Source organism: Leptopilina heterotoma, unplaced genomic scaffold, assembly GCF_015476425.1.
Source record: "Leptopilina heterotoma isolate Lh14 unplaced genomic scaffold, ASM1547642v1 Lhet_43, whole genome shotgun sequence".
In the NCBI taxonomy this organism is placed as follows: domain Eukaryota; kingdom Metazoa; phylum Arthropoda; class Insecta; order Hymenoptera; family Figitidae; genus Leptopilina; species Leptopilina heterotoma.
Window position 1 is genome coordinate 1,337,272 of NW_025111081.1, and position 20,274 is coordinate 1,357,545.

The window sequence follows — 20,274 nt, forward strand, 5'->3', positions numbered from 1 at the left end:
ATGGATGAATTAATACTTGAACAAGAAGTGAACATCAGCGCCGTTGAAAGAGCGTTAGTCAACTTCCGAAAACGTTCTGAAGATCAAATTACTTTGGAACTAGTAGAAGGTCGACGCCAATATCTGTTGACGGCATGGAATGCTTGTCAGCGAGTGGATTTGAAGATCATCAAAGCAGCCCATGGTTCAGATAAGTCGTTAATTCCTTACTTTTTTAATGATATTTTTGTTCAAGCAGAGGATGTTTATTTGAATACATTAGATACTTTTAATGAGTTAATTGGAAAGCTTAAAAAAGAACAATTGATTTTATATAGAAATAGTACAAGTTCCAATAGCAGCCTTGATTCTTCAAAAATTGCTAAATTACCGCGAATAGAATTACCCAAATTTTCTGGCGACTATTTAGAATGGCAAAATTTCAAAGACTTATTTCAGTCTATTGTTGCATCAGACCCCAACTTACCTGATGTGCAAAAAATGCACTATTTGAAATCAAGCTTATTAAGCGAACCAGCACAACTAATAAAACATTTAGGTACTACTCCTGAAAATTATCAAAGCGCTTGGAGTATTCTTACAAAACGGTATGAAAATTCCAGAGCAATTATAAATTCATATTTGAATAATTTTATGTCACTCCCTGCTATAATGAACGAAACAGTTAAAGACTTAAAAAATCTACGAGATAAAACGTCTGAAGCTGTACAAGCACTAAAATCTTTGGGTCGAAATATTGATAGTGATCTATTAGTCTTTGTCGTTTCGCGAAAAATGGGAAAATTTTCCTTAATTGAATGGGAAAAAGTTCTTGGTGATAAAAATGAATACCCTTCATATGAAGAACTTGATTGTTTTTTAGCAACCCGTATCCGAACTCTAGAAGCATTGCAAAATGCGAAAGATAATTTAAAATCTACAAAGTCTACTCAAAACCAAGCAAGTACAGCTTCAACGTTTTCTATGAATGCTATAAATGTTAAATGTATTCTGTGTAATGGTAAACATTATTTATTTAGTTGTGATTCTTTTAAACAACTTTCTGTAGTTCATAGAAAAGAAATTGTTAAAGAAAAACATCTTTGTTTTAATTGTTTAAAATCGGGTCACAGTTCAAAAAACTGTCGTAATAAAAAAAATTGTTTCCATTGTAACAAGAGACATCACTCTTTGATCCATTCAGACAGTAATCAAAAATTTAATCAAGCATCTAAAAACGAAGCCGATAAGAAACTTGAAATACCCAAAAAAGTAGAAAAAGTTTCACAAGATCAAAGAGTATTAAATCAAAAAGAATCTAATAGTACCCCAAAAAACGACACTGTTTCTTTGAACCATATACGCGGTAAAACAGTACTTTTAGCAACTGCAAAAATCTGTGTTGTTGGTAAAAACGGTGAAAGAATAGAGATTAGAGCTCTATTAGATCAAGGATCCGAGGTAACATTTATAACTGAAAGAGTTGTTCAAATGCTTCGGGTTAAAAAAGAACCAGCTATGATCCGTGTAACTGGAATCGATAATGCTTTTCTCGGAACTGCAAAATCACTCGTTAACGTTATTATCACACCAACACAAAATTTCGAAAAGAAAATTCCCATATCTGCGTTAGTACTCCCTAAACTCAATAATCATATTGTATCAAAAGCAGATTATCTTAGTGATTGGGAACATCTTCGCGACCTAGATTTAGCTGACCCAACACCATTTGATAATAAAGAATTCGATATGATAATTGGAGCGGATTATTACGGTTCATTATTATTACCAGGTCTTATTAAAGGTCCTGTTCGATCACCAACAGCACAAGCTACGGTATTTGGTTGGATTATTTCGGGTCCCTTAAACTCACTCAATAATGTATCCCCAACTAGTAAAGTCGTTCATCATTGTGTAGGGCTTTCAGATATTCATAATGATCTGCAGAAATTTTGGGAAATTGAAGAATTTCCACAAAAAAGTAATCTTACAGACGATGAAACAAAATGTGAAGAGCATTTTGTTAATACACATTCTCGAAATGAAGAAGGAAATTATGTTGTTCGTTACCCTTTTAAAAATGATCCTCCTGAACGTTTAGGAGATTCTCTTCAAAATGCCAAACGTTTACTCTTACAAACAGAACGCCGTGTACAAAACAATCCCGAGTTAAAACAAGATTACTATGATTTTCTCAATGAATATAAAGATTTAAAACATGTGATTGAAATTGATTATAATGACGAACAAAATTCTAATTTTGAAATAGAAAATTATTTACCATATCATATAGTCATACGTGTGAGTAGTTCCTCCACTCCACTACGCATAGTATTTAATGCTTCCTTTCCAACATTAACAGGAGTATCTTTAAATGATTTACTACTTCCTGGTCCCAAGTTACACGCCGACATCCCATCTATAATAATACGCTGGCGAAATTATCGTTTTGTTATGACTGCGGATATTAGTAAAATGTTTCGTCGAATTCAAATTGATAAAAGAGATGTTAATTTCCAACGAATTATTTGTAGACTTAACGAAACAGAGGAAATTAAACATTTTCAATTGTTAACACTCACTTATGGTGTCTCGTCATCTCCTTTCTTAGCAAATAGAGTAATAAAACAATTAGCTAATGACGAAGGAGATAATTTTCCAAAAGCAAAACAAATATTATTAAATGATATCTACGTTGACGATGGGCTTTTCGGAGCAGATGATTTAGAAACTGCCTTGCAAATTAAAAACGAATTTATTCAACTTCTTGCCAAAGGTGGCTTCCCGGTTCACAAAATTTCATCTAATTCGCCCCTCTTGAGTGATTCTAAGCTTTCTAAATATAGCGAACGATTGATACTAAATGATACTAATTCAAAAGCAGTTCTAGGACTCTATTGGGATCCAGAATATGATGTATTTAGAATTTCTATGTCCCCAGTAGTTAACGTCAATTTTACTAAGAGAAATGTTCTTTCTGTTATCGCTAAACAGTTTGATCCTTTAGGTTGGATTTCTCCAATTTTGATAATAGCTAAAATTATAATTCAAGACCTTTGGATAAGACATTTAGATTGGGACGAAACTCTCCCTGATGATTTAAGTGTAAGATGGAAATCCTATTGCCATGAACTTAATAACGTTCAAAAAATAACCATCCCACGATGGACAGGATTAACTTCTCATGATGTAATAGAGATACACGGTTTTGCTGACGCATCTTCGCGAGCTTATGCCGCCGTAGTATATTTGCGTATACAAAACGTATCAAAAAAGATAAATGTGTCACTATTACTAGGAAAAACAAAAGTAGCTCCTTTAAAAACATTAACTATCCCCCGATTAGAATTATGTGCGGCAGTCCTATTAGCTAAATTATTAAAAAAGATCGTAAATGATTTACAATTAGACGACGTTCCTGTATATGGGTGGTCAGATTCTACCATTGTTCTGGCATGGCTATCCAAACATCCTTCAACATGGCGTACTTTTATTGCCAATAGAGTTGAAACAATACAATCTCTTATCCCAACTGCATCTTGGAAACATGTCCCGACTGCTGATAATCCGGCAGATTGTGCTACCAGGGGTATCTACCCATTGAAATTATTAAATCACGAATTATGGTGGTCCGGTCCTAAGTGGTTAAGTGACTCTCCTACGACGTGGCCTACTCTACCTGATTTAAATTATAACTGCGATGTTAAAACTACTGCTACCAAAATTCACATGGCTACAACTGATCAATCTTACGATTTTGTGAATAAACTTTCAAATAGATATAGCAGTTGGCCTAAACTTTTGAGAATTACTGCCCTCGTTTTCAAGTTTATCAATAAATGCAAAACAAAATTACAGTCCACTAATTCAGAAGTAAATAACAAGGCTGAAATGCATAGTGCTAAATTATTTTTGTTTAAAAATCTTCAATCACAGTTTTTTGCAAGTTAAAGAAGAGCGACTTTGAATAAATTGAATCTAAAAAAATCTAGTCCATTAAAAGCCCTTAATCCCTTTATAGACAAAGATGGACTATTGCGAGTTTCTGGTCGTTTAAGTAATGCTCCTATCGCTTGGGAAACCAAGCATCCTATCATACTACCTAATCATCGGATAAGTTTACTTATTGCCCAGCAAACTCATTTGAGGTCCTTACATGGAGGTCCACAAATGACTTTGTTTCTACTTAGGCAAAACTTTTGGATAATAAAAGGTCGAAATTTAGTTCGTAGTATTGTACATAAATGCTTGACTTGTGCCCCACAGTGGGTGATTTTGCTCATTTTTGTGTCAAAATCGTAAAAGTCTGAGCAGAAACAACATAAAAGGATAAATCTTTTTCGAGAGTATAGATTAGTACCTACAGATTACGGAAAAAATAAACAGAAGCGTTAAAAAATTTTTTATAATCTTAAAATTTTACGTGGGAATCAGAAGTTTCAGTAAACAATCAATATTATCCAATACTGCGCAAGTTTGCAAGTCGTTTTTCATCCAAAAAGTATTTTTCTTAGTAGATTTTGAGTCAACTTATTCGTACCTATGGTTCAAAATAATTAAAAATTATTTGGTTTTGAATAAATGAGGTTATAAATGTCATACTTTTTCTCACCTCGTTTAAAACAAATTAAAAATAATTTTTTTCAATGCTGAAGGTATTTTAGGGGTTTTTGGGGTCGCTGATTACGAATCTGAAGTCAGATTTTTAAAACTCAAAATGGCGGATTCAATATGGAGGATGACATATATAAAATTTGATCGAATTGGCCTGAAATTTATTACCTGGGGGTTTTTTCGGTCGCTGATTACGAATCTGATGTTAGTTTTTTATAATTCAAAATGGCGGATCCAATATGGCGGATAATATATATATAAAAATTGATCGAATTGTCTTGAAATTTGTTACCTGGGGGTTTTTTCGGTCGCTAATTACGAATCTGATGTCAGTTTTTTGAAATTCCAATTTGCGGATTCAAAATTGATATATTTCAAAAATGTATACAAATAAATAAAAGATAGTATTAATTACTTACTTAACAGCTGCTATATATTTTCTTAAGAATAAACACATACACTTTCAAATACAAATGTTTAAACTATAATTTTTTAAATAGACATATTTTCTCATCCGTATTACAAATGTCAAAGCATATCAGAAAGTGTCTACTATTTGTTTTTTTGAATATACTTTTCGTTGATAAATTCTCTTTTTCTTAAATAACAGCATAGAACTGATATCAAATTCGTAATCAGCGACCGAAAAAACCCCCAGGTAACAAATTTCAAAACAATTCGATCAATTTATATATATGACATCTGCCATATTAAATCCGTCATTTTGAATTTTGAAAATCTGACCTCAGATTCGTAATTAGCGACCATAAAAACCCCCGAATAATGACTTCTAAGCCAATTTGATCAATTTTTATATATATATATATATATATTATCCTCCATATTGGATCCGCCATTTTGAATTATAAAAAACTAACATCAGATTCGTAATCAGCGACCGAAAAAACCCCCAGGTAATAAATTTCAGGCCAATTCGATCAAATTTTATATATGTCATCCTCCATATTGAATCCGCCATTTTGAGTTTTAAAAATCTGACTTCAGATTCGTAATCCGCTGATTACCCTAAAAACCCCTAAAATACCTTCAGTTATCAAAAAAATTATGTTTAATTTGTTTTAAACGAGGCCGAGGTGAGAAAAAGTATGACATTTATAACCTTATTTATTCAAAACCAAATAATTTTTAATTATTTTGAACCATAGGTACGAATAAGTTGACTCAAAATCTACTAGGAAAAATACTTTTTGGATGAAAAACGACTTGCAAACTTGCGCAGTATTGGATAATATTGATTGTTTACTGAAACTTCTGACTTCCACGTAAAATTTTAAGGTTATAAAATTTTTTTTAACGCTTCTGTTTATTTTTCCCGTAATCCGTAGGCACTAATCTATACTCTCGAAAAAGATTTATCCTTTTATGTTGTTTCTGCTCAGAGTTTTACGATTTTGACACAAAAATGAGCAAAATCACCCACTGTGTGCCCGTCATCAAGCTACACTTCAATCACAGTTAATGGCGAATTTACCATCTTGTAGAGTAACTCCATTAAACCCTTTTACTCATTGCGGTTTGGATTATGCAGGACCAATCTCAGTTAAATTAAATAAAGGTCGCGGTTACAAATCGACGAAAGGGTACATAGTTCTATTCGTCTGTATGGTAACGCGAGCTATTCATTTAGAATTAGTGAGCGACTATTCTTCTTCAACATTTCTATCAGCTTTAAAAAGATTTGTGTCTCGCCGTGGAATTCCTTGAAATCTATATAGTGATAACGGTAGAAATTTCGTTGGAGCTGATAAAGAATTACGTCGAATTTTTAAGACCTTAAAATCTGATCCTAAAGTTTCGAAAGACATGTCTGCATTTAATATCAACTGGGACTTTATTCCTCCATACTCGCCACATTTTGGGGGTATTTGGGAAGCAGGTATTAAAAGCACAAAGAAACACCTTAATCGCATAATGGGACCACACACATTAACTTTTGAAGAATTAACCACATTACTATGTCAAATAGAATCCTGTCTAAACTCACGACCTATTGCTGCATTTTCAAACGAAGTTGACGATTATTCGTATTTATCTCCAGGGCATTTTTTGATAGGAAAACCCTTACTAGCTATGCCTGAAAAATCTTTACCTTCCAGTCAACACAGTCTTTTAACACGTTGGCAATTAGTTCAACAAAAGACTGAGCAATTTTGGAAACAATGGAGTTTAGAGTACCAACAAGATCTTCAAAAGCGTTATAAATGGACGAAGTCAAATCCAAACATCAAAATTGGTGACTTAGTTCTGATAAGAGACATTAATCTTCCAAAATCAAATTGGCAAATGGGTCGCGTTCTTAAAATTCACCCAGGAAAGGACGGGTTAGTACGTGTTGTTACAGTCAAAACTAAAAAGGGTATTATTCAAAGATCCATTGCACAATTATGTGTCTTACCTACCCAAACAGAAACAAATCTATAATCAACGAACTGAAGTCTCAAGGCGGGCGGCATTTTTTTATTATTTCTATTGTTATGAATGATTCAAAGTTACATCTGACATTAAATTGTTACATTCTACTTCTACATTTGTTATTACTTATATTGTTATGATTAATTCAAAGTTACATCTACATCTTAATTTTTTTAATTTCAAATTGAAAAAGGAATACATCTTACTTCTATCATCATTCCAATAATTGGAATGAGGCGGGCGGTTTGTTTAAACCATTGCTTGAAATTATTCTATGTATCTAATTTTTGTTTGAACTCCTGTTACTGGCAGGTAATTCACTTCAGTAGTGATTTAACTACACAAGGTCGACCTCTTCCATTGTTATAAATATTTATCTATCTTTGTTTATATGAATGGTTGCCAATAATTATTTGGTCCAACCAATGCTATTCCTTCTACAGCGACACGCCCTCTGAGAAAGGGGAAGCTTTTCTTTTATTTGTTACAGACAATACCGATGATTTACAACAATGAAGATGGTCACTTTTGGGGATACCACCACTACATGAAAAAGGATTTCTCCGATATTAAAACGACAATAAATTGTAATATTAAGACAGTCTCTGTAAATGAACGTTCGAATAAACAAGTTTCAAATTTATCATTCCGTCATCTTTTATTTTATAATTATTTTTCAATTAAACAGTAGTATTCAATCCCTTCTAGAACTCTGGTAATTTTCAGATAATTAGATTAAATAAATTTGGATAAAATAAATTTTTATTTTTCTTTTTAACAAATTTTGATTGTCTTATGACGTACGGGTGAACCTGCTACGACTAAAAAATTGAAATAAAATTCTCTATTCTTCAGGATTGTGTCGGGTTCAGTTCCTACTAGAACTCTGGTAATTTTCAGATGATTAGATTTGTTAAATTTGAAAGAAATAAATTTTTATTTTCGTTTTTACCAATTTTGATTGTCTTATGACGTACGGGTGAACCTGCTACGACTAAAAAATTGAAATAAAATTCTCTATTCTTCAGGATTGTGTCGGGTTCAGTTCCTACTAGAACTCTGGTAATTTTCAGATGATTAGATTTGTTAAATTTGAAAGAAATAAATTTTTATTTTCGTTTTTACCAATTTTGATTGTCTGATGGCGTTCGGGTGAGGGTGATACTACTAAAAAATTGAAATAAAATTCTCTATTCTTCAGGATTGTGTAGTATTCAATCCCTACTAGAACTCTGGTAATTTTCAGATGATTACATTAAATAAATTTGGATGAAATAATTTTTTTTTTTCGTTTTTACCAAATTTTGATTGTCTGATGGCGTACGGGTGGACCTGCTACTACTAAAAAATTCAAATAAAATTCTCTATTCTTCAGGATTGTGTATGGTTCAGTCCCTACTAGAACTCTGGTAATTTTCAGATGATTAGATTAAATAAATTTCGATAAAATAAATTTTTGTTTTCCTTTTTATCAAATTATGATTGTCTGATGGCGTTCGGGTGTGGGTGCTACTACTAAAAAATTGAAATAAAATTCTCTATTCTTTAGGATTGTGTAGGGTTCAGTCCCTACTAGAACTCTGGTAATTTTTAGATGATTAGATTGAATAAATTTGGATAAAATAAATTTTTATTTTCCTTTTTATCAAATTATGATTGTCTGATGGCGTTCAGGTGAGGGTGCTACTACTAAAAAATAAAAATAAAATTCTCTATTCTTTAGGATTGTGTAGGGTTCAGTCCCTACTAGAACTCTGGTAATTTTTAGATGATTAGATTGAATAAATTTGGATAAAATAAATTTTTATTTTCCTTTTTAACAAATTATGATTGTCTGATGGCGTTCCGGTGATGGTGCTACTACTAAAAAATTGAAATAAAATTCTCTATTCTTCAGGATTGTGTAGTATTCAGTTTCTACTAGAACTCTGGTAATTTTCAGATAATTACATTAAATAAATTTGGATAAAATAAATATTTATTTTCGTTTTTACCAAATTTTGATTGTCTAATGGCGTACGGGTGAACCTGCTACTACTAAAAAATTGAAATAAAATTCTCTATTCTTCAGGATTGTGTAGGGTTCAGTCCCTACTAGAACTCTGGTAATTTTTAGATGATTAGATTGAATAAATTTGGATAAAATAAATTTTTACTTTCGTTTTTACCAAATTTTGATTGTCTGATGGCGTACGGGTGGACCTGCTACTACTAAAAAATTCAAATAAAATTCTCTATTCTTCAGGATTGGGTAGGGTTCAGTCCCTACTAGAACTCTGGTAATTTTCAGATGATTAGATTAAATAAATTTGGATGAAATAAATTTTTATTTTCGTTTTTACCAAATTTTGATTGTCTGATGGCGTACGGGTGGACCTACTACTAAAAAATTGAAATAAAATTCTCTATTCTTCAGAATTGTGTAGGGTTCAGTTCCTACTAGAACTCTGGTAATTTTCAGATGATTAGATTAAATAAATTTGGATGAAATAAATTTTTATTTTCGTTTTTACCAAATTTTGATTGTCTGATGGCGTACGGGTGGACCTACTACTACTAAAAAATTCAAATAAAATTCTCTATTCTTCAGGATTGGGTAGGGTTCAGTCCCTACTAGAACTCTGGTAATTTTCAGATGATTAGATTAAATAAATTTGGATGAAATAAATTTTTATTTTCGTTTTTACCAAATTTTGATTGTCTGATGGCGTACGGGTGAACCTGCTACTACTAAAAAATTCAAATAAAATTCTCTATTCTTCAGGATTGTGTAGGGTTTAGTTCTAACTAGAACTCTGATAATTTTTAGATGATTAGATTGAATAAATTTGAATGAAATAAATTTTTATTTTCCTTTTTATCAAATTATGATTGTCTGATGGCGTTCGTGTGAGGGTGCTACTACTAAAAAATTGAAATAAAATTCTCTATTCTTCAGGATTGTGTAGGGTTCAGTCCCTACTAGAACTCTGGTAATTTTCAGATGATTAGATTAAATAAATTTGAATGAAATAAATTTTTATTTTCGTTTTTACCAAATTTTGATTGTCTGATGGCGTACGGGTGGAACTACTACTACTAAAAAATTGAAATAAAATTCTCTATTCTTCAGGATTGTGTAGGGTTCAGTCCCTACTAGAACTCTGGTAATTTTCAGATGATTAGATTAAATAAATTTGGATGAAATAAATTTTTTCTTTCGTTTTTACCAAATTTTGATTGTCTGATGGCGTACGGGTGGACCTGCTACTACTAAAAAATTCAAATAAAATTCTCTATTCTTCAGGATTGTGTAGGGTTCAGTCCCTACTAGAACTCTGGTAATTTTTAGATGATTAGATTAAATAAATTTGGATAAAATAAATTTTTATTTTCCTTTTTATCAAATTTTGATTGTCTGATGGCGTACGGGTAAAACTGCTACTACTAAAAAATTCAAATAAAATTCTCTATTCTTCAGGATTGTGTAGGGTTCAGTCCCTACTAGAACTCTGGTAATTTTCAGATGATTAGATTAAATAAATTTGGATGAAATAAATTTTTATTTTCGTTTTTACCAAATTTTGATTGTCTGATGGCGTACGGGTGAACCTGCTACTACTAAAAAATTCAAATAAAATTCTCTATTCTTCAGGATTGTGTAGGGTTCAGTCCCTACTAGAACTCTGGTAATTTTCAGATGATTACATTAAATAAATTTGGATAAAATAAATATTTATTTTCGTTTTTACCAAATTTTGATTGTCTAATGGCGTACGGGTGAACCTGCTACTACTAAAAAATTGAAATAAAATTCTCTATTCTTCAGGATTGTGTAGGGTTCAGTCCCTACTAGAACTCTGGTAATTTTTAGATGATTAGATTGAATAAATTTGGATGAAATAAATTTTTATTTTCGTTTTTACCAAATTTTGATTGTCTGATGGCGTACGGGTGGACCTACTACTACTAAAAAATTCAAATAAAATTCTCTATTCTTCAGGATTGGGTAGGGTTCAGTCCCTACTAGAACTCTGGTAATTTTCAGATGATTAGATTAAATAAATTTGGATGAAATAAATTTTTATTTTCGTTTTTACCAAATTTTGATTGTCTGATGGCGTACGGGTGGACCTACTACTAAAAAATTGAAATAAAATTCTCTATTCTTCAGAATTGTGTAGGGTTCAGTTCCTACTAGAACTCTGGTAATTTTCAGATGATTAGATTAAATAAATTTGGATGAAATAAATTTTTATTTTCGTTTTTACCAAATTTTGATTGTCTGATGGCGTACGGGTGGACCTACTACTACTAAAAAATTCAAATAAAATTCTCTATTCTTCAGGATTGGGTAGGGTTCAGTCCCTACTAGAACTCTGGTAATTTTCAGATGATTAGATTAAATAAATTTGGATGAAATAAATTTTTATTTTCGTTTTTACCAAATTTTGATTGTCTGATGGCGTACGGGTGAACCTGCTACTACTAAAAAATTCAAATAAAATTCTCTATTCTTCAGGATTGTGTAGGGTTTAGTTCCAACTAGAACTCTGATAATTTTTAGATGATTAGATTGAATAAATTTGAATGAAATAAATTTTTATTTTCCTTTTTATCAAATTATGATTGTCTGATGGCGTTCGTGTGAGGGTGCTACTACTAAAAAATTGAAATAAAATTCTCTATTCTTCAGGATTGTGTAGGGTTCAGTCCCTACTAGAACTCTGGTAATTTTCAGATGATTAGATTAAATAAATTTGAATAAAATAAATTTTTATTTTCGTTTTTACCAAATTTTGATTGTCTGATGGCGTACGGGTGGAACTGCTACTACTAAAAAATTGAAATAAAATTCTCTATTCTTCAGGATTGTGTAGGGTTCAGTCCCTACTAGAACTCTGGTAATTTTCAGATGATTAGATTAAATAAATTTGGATGAAATAAATTTTTTCTTTCGTTTTTACCAAATTTTGATTGTCTGATGGCGTACGGGTGGACCTGCTACTACTAAAAAATGTAAATAAAATTCTCTATTCTTCAGGATTGTGTAGGGTTCAGTCCCTACTAGAACTCTGGTAATTTTTAGATGATTAGATTAAATAAATTTGGATAAAATAAATTTTTATTTTCCTTTTTATCAAATTTTGATTGTCTGATGGCGTACGGGTGAAACTGCTACTACTAAAAAATTCAAATAAAATTCTCTATTCTTCAGGATTGTGTAGGGTTCAGTCCCTACTAGAACTCTGGTAATTTTCAGATGATTAGATTAAATAAATTTAAATGAAATAAATTTTTATTTTCGTTTTTACCAAATTTTGATTGTCTGATGGCGTACGGGTGAACCTGCTACTACTAAAAAATTCAAATAAAATTCTCTATTCTTCAGGATTGTGTAGGGTTCAGTCCCTACTAGAACTCTGGTAATTTTCAGATGATTAAATTAAATAAATTTGGATAAAATAAATTTTTATTTTCCTTTTTATCAAATTATGATTGTCTGATGGCGTTCAGGTGAGGGTGCTACTACTAAAAAATAAAAATAAAATTCTCTATTCTTTAGGATTGTGTAGGGTTCAGTCCCTACTAGAACTCTGGTAATTTTTAGATGATTAGATTGAATAAATTTGGATAAAATAAATTTTTATTTTCCTTTTTAACAAATTATGATTGTCTGATGGCGTTCCGGTGATGGTGCTACTACTAAAAAATTGAAATAAAATTCTCTATTCTTCAGGATTGTGTAGTATTCAGTTTCTACTAGAACTCTGGTAATTTTCAGATGATTACATTAAATAAATTTGGATAAAATAAATATTTATTTTCGTTTTTACCAAATTTTGATTGTCTAATGGCGTACGGGTGAACCTGCTACTACTAAAAAATTGAAATAAAATTCTCTATTCTTCAGGATTGTGTAGGGTTCAGTCCCTACTAGAACTCTGGTAATTTTTAGATGATTAGATTGAATAAATTTGGATAAAATAAATTTTTACTTTCGTTTTTACCAAATTTTGATTGTCTGATGGCGTACGGGTGGACCTGCTACTACTAAAAAATTCAAATAAAATTCTCTATTCTTCAGGATTGGGTAGGGTTCAGTCCCTACTAGAACTCTGGTAATTTTCAGATGATTAGATTCAATAAATTTGGATGAAATAAATTTTTATTTTCCTTTTTACCAAATTTTGATTGTCTGATGGCGTACGGGTGGACCTGCTACTACTAAAAAATTCAAATAAAATTCTCTATTCTTCAGGATTGGGTAGGGTTCAGTCCCTACTAGAACTCTGGTAATTTTCAGATGATTAGATTAAATAAATTTAAATGAAATAAATTTTTATTTTCCTTTTTACCAAATTTTGATTGTCTGATAGCGTACGGGTGAGGGTGCTACTACTAAAAAATTCAAATAAAATTCTCTATTCTTCAGGATTGTGTAGAATTCAGTCCCTACTAGAACTCTGGTAATTTTCAGATGATTAAATTAAATAAATTTGGATAAAATAAATTTTATTTTCCTTTTTATCAAATTATGATTGTCTGATGGCGTTCAGGTAAGGGTGCTACTACTAAAAAATAAAATAAAATTCTCTATTCTTTAGGATTGTGTAGGGTTCAGTCCCTACTAGAACTCTGGTAATTTTTAGATGATTAGATTAAATAAATTTGAATAAAATAAATATTTATTTTCGTTTTTACCAAATTTTGATTGTCTAATGGCGTACGGGTGAACCTGCTACTACTAAAAAATTGAAATAAAATTCTCTATTCTTCAGGATTGTGTAGGGTTCAGTCCCTACTAGAACTCTGGTAATTTTTAGATGATTAGATTAAATAAATTTGGATAAAATAAATTTTTACTTTCGTTTTTACCAAATTTTGATTGTCTGATGGCGTACGGGTGGACCTGCTACTACTAAAAAATTCAAATAAAATTCTCTATTCTTTAGGATTGGGTAGGGTTCAGTCACTACTAGAACTCTGGTAATTTTCAGATGATTAGATTAAATAAATTTGGATGAAATAAATTTTTATTTTCGTTTTTACCAAATTTTGATTGTCTAATGGCGTACGGGTGAACCTGCTACTACTAAAAAATTCAAATAAAATTCTCTATTTTTCAGGATTGTGTAGGGTTTAGTCCCTACTAGAACTCTGGTAATTTTCAGATGATTAGATTAAATAAATTTGGATAAAATAAATTTTTGTTTTCCTTTTTATCAAATTATGATTGTCTGATGGCGTTCGGGTGAGGGTGCTACTACTAAAAAATTGAAATAAAATTTTCTATTCTTCAGGATTGTGTAGGGTTTAGTCCCTACTAGAACTCTGGTAATTTTCAGATGATTAGATTAAATAAATTTGGATAAAATAAATTTTTATTTTCCTTTTTATCAAATTATGATTGTCTGATGGCGTTCGTGTGAGGGTGCTACTACTAAAAAATTGAAATAAAATTCTCTATTCTTCAGGATTGTGTAGGGTTCAGTCCCTACTAGAACTGTGGTAATTTTCAGATGATTAGATTAAATAAATTTTGATGAAATAAATTTTTATTTTCGTTTTTACCAAATTTTGATTGTCTGATGGCGTACGGGTGGACCTGCTACTACTAAAAAATTTAAATAAAATTCTCTATTCTTCAGGATTGTGTAGGGTTCAGTTCCTACTAGAACTCTGGTAATTTTCAGATGATTACATTAAATAAATTTGGATGAAATAAATTTTTATTTTCGTTTTTACCAAATTTTGATTGTCTAATGGCGTACGGGTGAACCTGCTACTACTAAAAAATTCAAATAAAATTCTCTATTTTTCAGGATTGTGTAGGGTTTAGTCCCTACTAGAACTCTGGTAATTTTCAGATGATTAGATTAAATAAATTTGGATAAAATAAATTTTTGTTTTCCTTTTTATCAAATTATGATTGTCTGATGGCGTTCGGGTGAGGGTGCTACTACTAAAAAATTGAAATAAAATTTTCTATTCTTCAGGATTGTGTAGGGTTCAGTCCCTACTAGAACTCTGGTAATTTTCAGATGATTAGATTAAATAAATTTGGATAAAATAAATTTTTATTTTCCTTTTTATCAAATTATGATTGTCTGATGGCGTTCGTGTGAGGGTGCTACTACTAAAAAATTCAAATAAAATTCTCTATTCTTTAGGATTGTGTAGGGTTCAGTCCCTACTAGAACTCTGGTAATTTTCAGATGATTAGATTAAATAAATTTTGATGAAATAAATTTTTATTTTCGTTTTTACCAAATTTTGATTGTCTGATGGCGTACGGGTGAACCTGCTACTACTAAAAAATTCAAATAAAATTCTCTATTCTTCAGGATTGTGTAGGGTTCAGTCCCTACTAGAACTCTGGTAATTTTCAGATGATTACATTAAATAAATTTGGATAAAATAAATATTTATTTTCGTTTTTACCAAATTTTGATTGTCTGATGGCGTACGGGTGAACCTGCTACTACTAAAAATTGAAATAAAATTCTCTATTCTTCAGGATTGTGTAGGGTTCAGTCCCTACTAGAACTCTGGTAATTTTAGATGATTAGATTGAAATAAATTTGGATGAAATAAATTTTTATTTTCGTTTTTACCAAATTTTGATTGTCTGATGGCGTACGGGTGGACCTACTACTACTAAAAAATTCAAATAAAATTCTCTATTCTTCAGGATTGTGTAGGGTTCAGTCCCTACTAGAACTCTGGTAATTTTCAGATGATTAGATTAAATAAATTTGGATGAAAATAAATTTTTATTTTCGTTTTTACCAAATTTGATTGTCTGATGGCGTACGGGTGAGGGTGCTACTACTAAAAAATTGAAATAAAATTCTCTATTCTTCAGGATTGTGTAGGGTTCAGTTCCTACTAGAACTCTGGTAATTTTCAGATGATTAGATTAAATAAATTTGGATGAAATAAATTTTTATTTTCGTTTTTACCAAATTTTGATTGTCTGATGGCGTACGGGTGGACCTACTACTACTAAAAAATTCAAATAAAATTCTCTATTCTTCAGGATTGGGTAGGGTTCAGTCCCTACTAGAACTCTGGTAATTTTCAGATGATTAGATTAAATAAATTTGGATGAAATAAATTTTATTTTCGTTTTTACCAAATTTTGATTGTCTGATGGCGTACGGGTGAACCTGCTACTACTAAAAAATTCAAATAAAATTCTCTATTCTTCAGGATTGTGTAGGGTTAGTTCCCTACTAGAACTCTGGTAATTTTAGATGATTAGATTAAATAAATTTGAATGAAATAAATTTTTATTTTCCTTTTTATCAAATTATGATTGTCTGATGGCGTTCGTGTGAGGGTGCTACTACTAAAAAATTGAAATAAAATTCTCTATTCTTCAGGATTGTGTAGGGTTCAGTCCCTACTAGAACTCTGGTAATTTTCAGATGATTAGATTAAATAAATTTGGATGAAATAAATTTTTATTTTCGTTTTTACCAAATTTTGATTGTCTGATGGCGTACGGGTGGAACTGCTACTACTAAAAAATTGAAATAAAATTCTCTATTCTTCAGGATTGTGTAGGGTTCAGTCCCTACTAGAACTCTGGTAATTTTCAGATGATTAGATTAAATAAATTTGGATGAAATAAATTTTTTCTTTCGTTTTTACCAAATTTTGATTGTCTGATGGCGTACGGGTGGACCTGCTACTACTAAAAAATTCAAATAAAATTCTCTATTCTTCAGGATTGTGTAGGGTTCAGTCCCTACTAGAACTCTGGTAATTTTAGATGATTAGATTAAATAAATTTGGATAAAATAAATTTTTATTTTCCTTTTTATCAAATTTTGATTGTCTGATGGCGTACGGGTGAAACTGCTACTACTAAAAAATTCAAATAAAATTCTCTATTCTTCAGGATTGTGTAGGGTTCAGTCCCTACTAGAACTCTGGTAATTTTCAGATGATTAGATTAAATAAATTTAAATGAAATAAATTTTTATTTTCGTTTTACCAAATTTTGATTGTCTGATGGCGTACGGGTGAACCTGCTACTACTAAAAAAATTCAAATAAAATTCTCTATTCTTCAGGATTGTGTAGGGTTCAGTCCCTACTAGAACTCTGGTAATTTTCAGATGATTAAATTAAATAAATTTGGATAAAATAAATTTTTATTTTCCTTTTTATCAAATTATGATTGTCTGATGGCGTTCAGGTGAGGGTGCTACTACTAAAAAATAAAAATAAAATTCTCTATTCTTTAGGATTGTGTAGGGTTCAGTCCCTACTAGAACTCTGGTAATTTTAGATGATTAGATTGAATAAATTTGGATAAAATAAATTTTTATTTTCCTTTTTAACAAATTATGATTGTCTGATGGCGTTCCGGTGATGGTGCTACTACTAAAAAATTGAAATAAAATTCTCTATTCTACAGGATTGTGTAGTATTCAGTTTCTACTAGAACTCTGGTAATTTTCAGATGATTACATTAAATAAATTTGGATAAAATAAATATTTATTTTCGTTTTTACCAAATTTTGATTGTCTAATGGCGTACGGGTGAACCTGCTACTACTAAAAAATTGAAATAAAATTCTCTATTCTTCAGGATTGTGTAGGGTTCAGTCCCTACTAGAACTCTGGTAATTTTTAGATGATTAGATTGAATAAATTTGGATAAAATAAATTTTTACTTTCGTTTTTACCAAATTTTGATTGTCTGATGGCGTACGGGTGGACCTGCTACTACTAAAAAATTCAAATAAAATTCTCTATTCTTCAGGATTGGGTAGGGTTCAGTCCCTACTAGAACTCTGGTAATTTTCAGATGATTAGATTCAATAAATTTGGATGAAATAAATTTTTATTTTCCTTTTTACCAAATTTTGATTGTCTGATGGCGTACGGGTGGACCTGCTAATACTAAAAAATTCAAATAAAATTCTCTATTCTTCAGGATTGGGTAGGGTTCAGTCCCTACTAGAACTCTGGTAATTTTCAGATGATTAGATTAAATAAATTTGAATGAAATAAATTTTTATTTTCCTTTTTACCAAATTTTGATTGTCTGATAGCGTACGGGTGAGGGTGCTACTACTAAAAAATTCAAATAAAATTCTCTATTCTTCAGGATTGTGTAGAATTCAGTCCCTACTAGAACTCTGGTAATTTTCAGATGATTAAATTAAATAAATTTGGATAAAATAAATTTTTATTTTCCTTTTTATCAAATTATGATTGTCTGATGGCGTTCAGGTAAGGGTGCTACTACTAAAAAATAAAAATAAAATTCTCTATTCTTTAGGATTGTGTAGGGTTCAGTCCCTACTAGAACTCTGGTAATTTTTAGATGATTAGATTGAATAAATTTGAATAAAATAAATATTTATTTTCGTTTTTACCAAATTTTGATTGTCTAATGGCGTACGGGTGAACCTGCTACTACTAAAAAATTGAAATAAAATTCTCTATTCTTCAGGATTGTGTAGGGTTCAGTCCCTACTAGAACTCTGGTAATTTTTAGATGATTAGATTAAATAAATTTGGATAAAATAAATTTTTACTTTCGTTTTTACCAAATTTTGATTGTCTGATGGCGTACGGGTGGACCTGCTACTACTAAAAAATTCAAATAAAATTCTCTATTCTTTAGGATTGGGTAGGGTTCAGTCACTACTAGAACTCTGGTAATTTTCAGATGATTAGATTAAATAAATTTGGATGAAATAAATTTTTATTTTCGTTTTTACCAAATTTTGATTGTCTAATGGCGTACGGGTGAACCTGCTACTACTAAAAAATTCAAATAAAATTCTCTATTTTTCAGGATTGTGTAGGGTTTAGTCCCTACTAGAACTCTGGTAATTTTCAGATGATTAGATTAAATAAATTTGGATAAAATAAATTTTTGTTTTCCTTTTTATCAAATTATGATTGTCTGATGGCGTTCGTGTGAGGGTGCTACTACTAAAAAATTGAAATAAAATTCTCTATTCTTCAGGATTGTGTAGGGTTCAGTTCCTACTAGAACTCTGGTAATTTTCAGATGATTACATTAAATAAATTTGGATGAAATAAATTTTTATTTTCGTTTTTACCAAATTTTGATTGTCTGATGGCGTACGGGTGGACCTGCTACTACTAAAAAATGGAAATAAAATTCTCTATTCTTCAGGATTGTGTAGGGTTCAGTCCCTACTAGAACTCTGGTAATTTTTAGATGATTAGATTGAATAAATTTGGATAAAATAAATTTTTACTTTCGTTTTTACCAAATTTTGATTGTCTGATGGCGTACGGGTGGACCTGCTACTACTAAAAAATTCAAATAAAATTCTCTATTCTTCAGGATTGTGTAGGGTTCAGTCACTACTAGAACTCTGGTAATTTTCAGATGATTAGATTAAATAAATTTGGATAAAATAAATTTTTGTTTTCCTTTTTATCAAATTATGATTGTCTGATGGCGTTCGGGTGAGGGTGCTACTACTAAAAAATTGAAATAAAATTTTCTATTCTTCAGGATTGTGTAGGGTTCAGTCCCTACTAGAACTCTGGTAATTTTTAGATGATTAGATTGAATAAATTTGGATAAAATAAATTTTTACTTTCGTTTTTAACCAAATTTTGATTGTCTGATGGCGTACGGGTGGACCTGCTACTACTAAAAAATTCAAATAAAATTCTCTATTCTTCAGGATTGGGTAGGGTTCAGTCCCTACTAGAACTCTGGTAATTTTCAGATGATTCGATTAAATAAATTTGGATGAAATAAATTTTTATTTTCCTTTTTAACCAAATTTTGATTGTCTGATGGCGTACGGGTGGACCTGCTACTACTAAAAAATGGAAATAAAATTCTCTATTCTTCAGGATTGTGTAGGGTTTAGTCCCTACTAGAACTCTGGTAATTTTCAGATGATGAGATTAAATAAATTTGGATAAAATAAATTTTTGTTTTCCTTTTTATCAAATTATGATTGTCTGATGGCGTTCGTGTGAGGGTGCTACTACTAAAAAATTGAAATAAAATTCTCTATTCTTCAGGATTGTGTAGGGTTCAGTCCCTACTAGAACTCTGGTAATTTTCAGATGATTAGATTAAATAAATTTTGATTAAATAAATTTTTATTTTCGTTTCTACCAAATTTTGATTGTCTGATGGCGTACGGGTGGACCTGCTACTACTAAAAAATTGAAATAAAATTCTCTATTCTTCAGGATTGTGTAGGGTTCAGTCCCTACTAGAACTCTGGTAATTTTTAGATGATTA

General features: G+C 30.8%; 1 protein-coding gene across 1 annotated transcript; it reads left to right on the forward strand.

Moving 5' to 3' along the window:
* On the forward strand, positions 1-6,935 carry LOC122506733 (the record flags this gene model as incomplete). The annotated part of the gene is made up of 3 exons (XM_043619052.1): positions 1-1,000; positions 1,184-3,852; positions 6,385-6,935. Coding segments are annotated over exons 1-3 (4,220 nt in total), but the record flags the coding sequence as incomplete, so codon positions are not given.
* Between the last annotated feature and the right edge of the window lie 13,339 nt (positions 6,936-20,274).